General features: G+C 40.3%; 1 protein-coding gene across 1 annotated transcript; it reads left to right on the top strand.

Annotated features, from left to right (window-relative positions):
- The first annotated feature begins 920 nt into the window (after positions 1–920).
- Positions 921–2,089, top strand: LOC107091766 (protein NATD1-like). The gene is made up of 3 exons (XM_015385910.1): positions 921–1,124; positions 1,546–1,664; positions 1,732–2,089. Exons 1-3 carry the CDS (start codon positions 971–973, stop codon positions 1,846–1,848), a joined length of 390 nt encoding a protein of 129 aa, XP_015241396.1. The 5' UTR covers positions 921–970; the 3' UTR covers positions 1,849–2,089.
- Positions 2,090–2,567: the final 478 nt, after the last annotated feature.

Raw genomic sequence — 2,567 nt, 5'->3', positions numbered from 1 at the left:
TGATGACTGGATTATTGGTTTATGTCTTCCACCTGCCAAGCTTCACCCAGATTTCATTTTCACTCTTCAGATCCACCTGTTCCAGTTCCTATTTAAACTGCTTGTTCCCAGCCATCAGTGCCAGATTATTTGAACTGTGTGTGAGAGTTCTCTAGTTTACTCAATGTGTTTTTGATTCGCTGATCCTGACTAGTTTCTGCTCCTGGACTTCTGAGTTTGCCTGATTTACCTGACCGGTCTTTGGACTTCTATTGGATTCTGCGTGCTAACGACCTCGGACCTGTCTCCTGACCCCGGGTTGGATTTCCCTTTGGTACCTCTTTGGAGCTCTGATCTTCTGGCCTGGACATCTGCTTCCGCACAGACTTTGGATTCTCCCTCCGGATACTCCTTTTCTTCTGGCTCATCAGTCTGCTCTGCTTCCAAACCTGGAACTTTCTGGGCGGCTTGCGCAACATGCTGTGAAGAATTATACGGCTGGTTTCCACTCCTTCCTCTGGGCTCAGTCTCAACTTTAAAACCAGGTTAGTGACTCACTTGCTCACCATCGTTCCCTGTCAGAGTTTCGTGTTCACTAACCTGAGTTTCTCCCGCTACAGCTTACAGTTAATAAATGCTTTTTTTTTTTTTTTTTAAATCAATTCAGTTCTGTCTGCCTGAGTTCCGGGTCCTTCATCTAAGTTCTGACAATGGAGAGGTTTTCTTTTTCTAATATTTTTTTTATATTCTAAAAAAATCTAAACATTAATGTTAGTTTATTTATGACTGATCTATAAATAAACAAATATTATATTATTGTAATTTTGGGTCAGACATTTTAATGTTTCTTTGTTAAGTTTGTTTAATTTAAATGTTTTCAAGGTCAGATGTGCCTTACTCTGATCTTTTGCGCCCTCTGGTGGACCAGTTGCAGGACGACCTCTCGGTCACGCCGCGCATGCATCTCGTATGTTTTCCCTGCTTGAGTTAAATGGCCTCTAAATTAACTTCTAGACTCTTTGAATTGACCCGCCTGGTCTCTTCCTGCCAAACCTCCACCAGCGCCTCCAGCTGCAGCGGACGGTTTACGGTGAAACATGACCGACAGAACCACCGCTTCACCATCACCGCGGGAAGCGGCGAAGGTAACCTCTCTGCCGGGTTGGTGGGTTCAGAAGCCTGGTTAGGATCAACAGGAGAGTCCAGGGTCCACTTCTGGCCTCATGAAACACATGGAGCAAATAATCTCATTTTATTTCTTTAGAGATTACTTTTAATCTCAGTAGGAGATGTGTTGTTTTGATTGAGGAAACGATTCTGCCAACTGTGCCGAATTCCCTTGAGATTTCTATCATTTTAGATTTTTAAAAAGTTCTGCGAAAGTTTAGTTCATAACCCATATGTTAAACTGACTGGGTCAACCCGAACTGTAGTTCGGCTGATATATGGAAGAAATATGACACATATTTTTAATGCATTTTGTTCATATGGACTCATATGAACTGTTGTGTTGCATGTTTGTAGATCTTGAGAAATACTTTAAAAGTTTTTGTTGTGTTTTTCCAGGAGCCGATGACTGCGCGGTGCTGAAATACAAGTTCACAGGCCAGAAGGAGGTGGACCTCATGTCCACATTCGTTCCTGAGACGTTTCGAGGCCAAGGCATTGCAGCAGTGTTGTCAAAGGTAGGACTTCTAAACTGAGGGATCAGTCAGCGGTCAGGTCACCTTCTAAAGTTGTGTTATTTTGCAGGCAGCCATGGATTTTCTTGTAGAGGAGAACCTAAAGGCTCATGTCTCCTGCTGGTACATAAAGAAATACATTGATGAGCAGCCTCAGCAGCAGTATAAAGACTACATCATCCCCTGAAGGCAGCTTGTTATTCCAAAGTGGACCAGACTGCAACCAATCTACAATTTATATAGAAGCACAATGCACTTCAAGTGAAATCAATTTCATTTGTTTTGTAAATCTGTAAATGATCATGAATTAAATTTTTGTAGCAAGTTTAGCAAAAATGTAGACCATTTTTAAATAAGCTTTAAAGTTGCCATTAATATGTTTGTAATTTATAAATGATCTGTAAACTCTATTCCTATATTTTTGTTAATTGCATTTATTAAACATAATTTAAAAAAAAATTTTCACCAATAATTTAATTCACAAACTGATCACCCCAAAGGCAGGTAAATTATACTAACGCTTATTTATATATTGTGCTAGAAATCTTTACCTTATACAGAGGTAACCTCTTCTGTTGCAATTCAGAAGACATCAGGTCTTTATTAGTAAGCTCTTCAGACTTTGAATAAAAATATAAGGGTGTAACATTGAGGATAAAGTTTAACCTAAGAAGTTGCAGCAAGTGAGCCATAAAAAGGCCTGTTTGTATAAAACTCCACATTTCCCTGAAGAAAGCCTCCAATAATGAAGCATGGGGATGGATGCACTATGCTGAGGGACGTCTTTCGTTAACAGGGAGGTGAAAGCTGACTGAACTAAAAAAGGGACAACTCTGTTAGAGGCAGCAGAAGAGCTGTGATTTGGTTGGAGGTTTTCCTTCCAGCATGAAAATGAACTTCAACATG

Source organism: Cyprinodon variegatus, unplaced genomic scaffold, assembly GCF_000732505.1.
Source record: "Cyprinodon variegatus isolate N-32 unplaced genomic scaffold, C_variegatus-1.0 Scaffold351, whole genome shotgun sequence".
NCBI lineage: Eukaryota > Metazoa > Chordata > Actinopteri > Cyprinodontiformes > Cyprinodontidae > Cyprinodon > Cyprinodon variegatus.
Note: the sequence above shows the minus strand (reverse complement) of the source record. Positions and strands in the feature narration are given on the sequence as shown.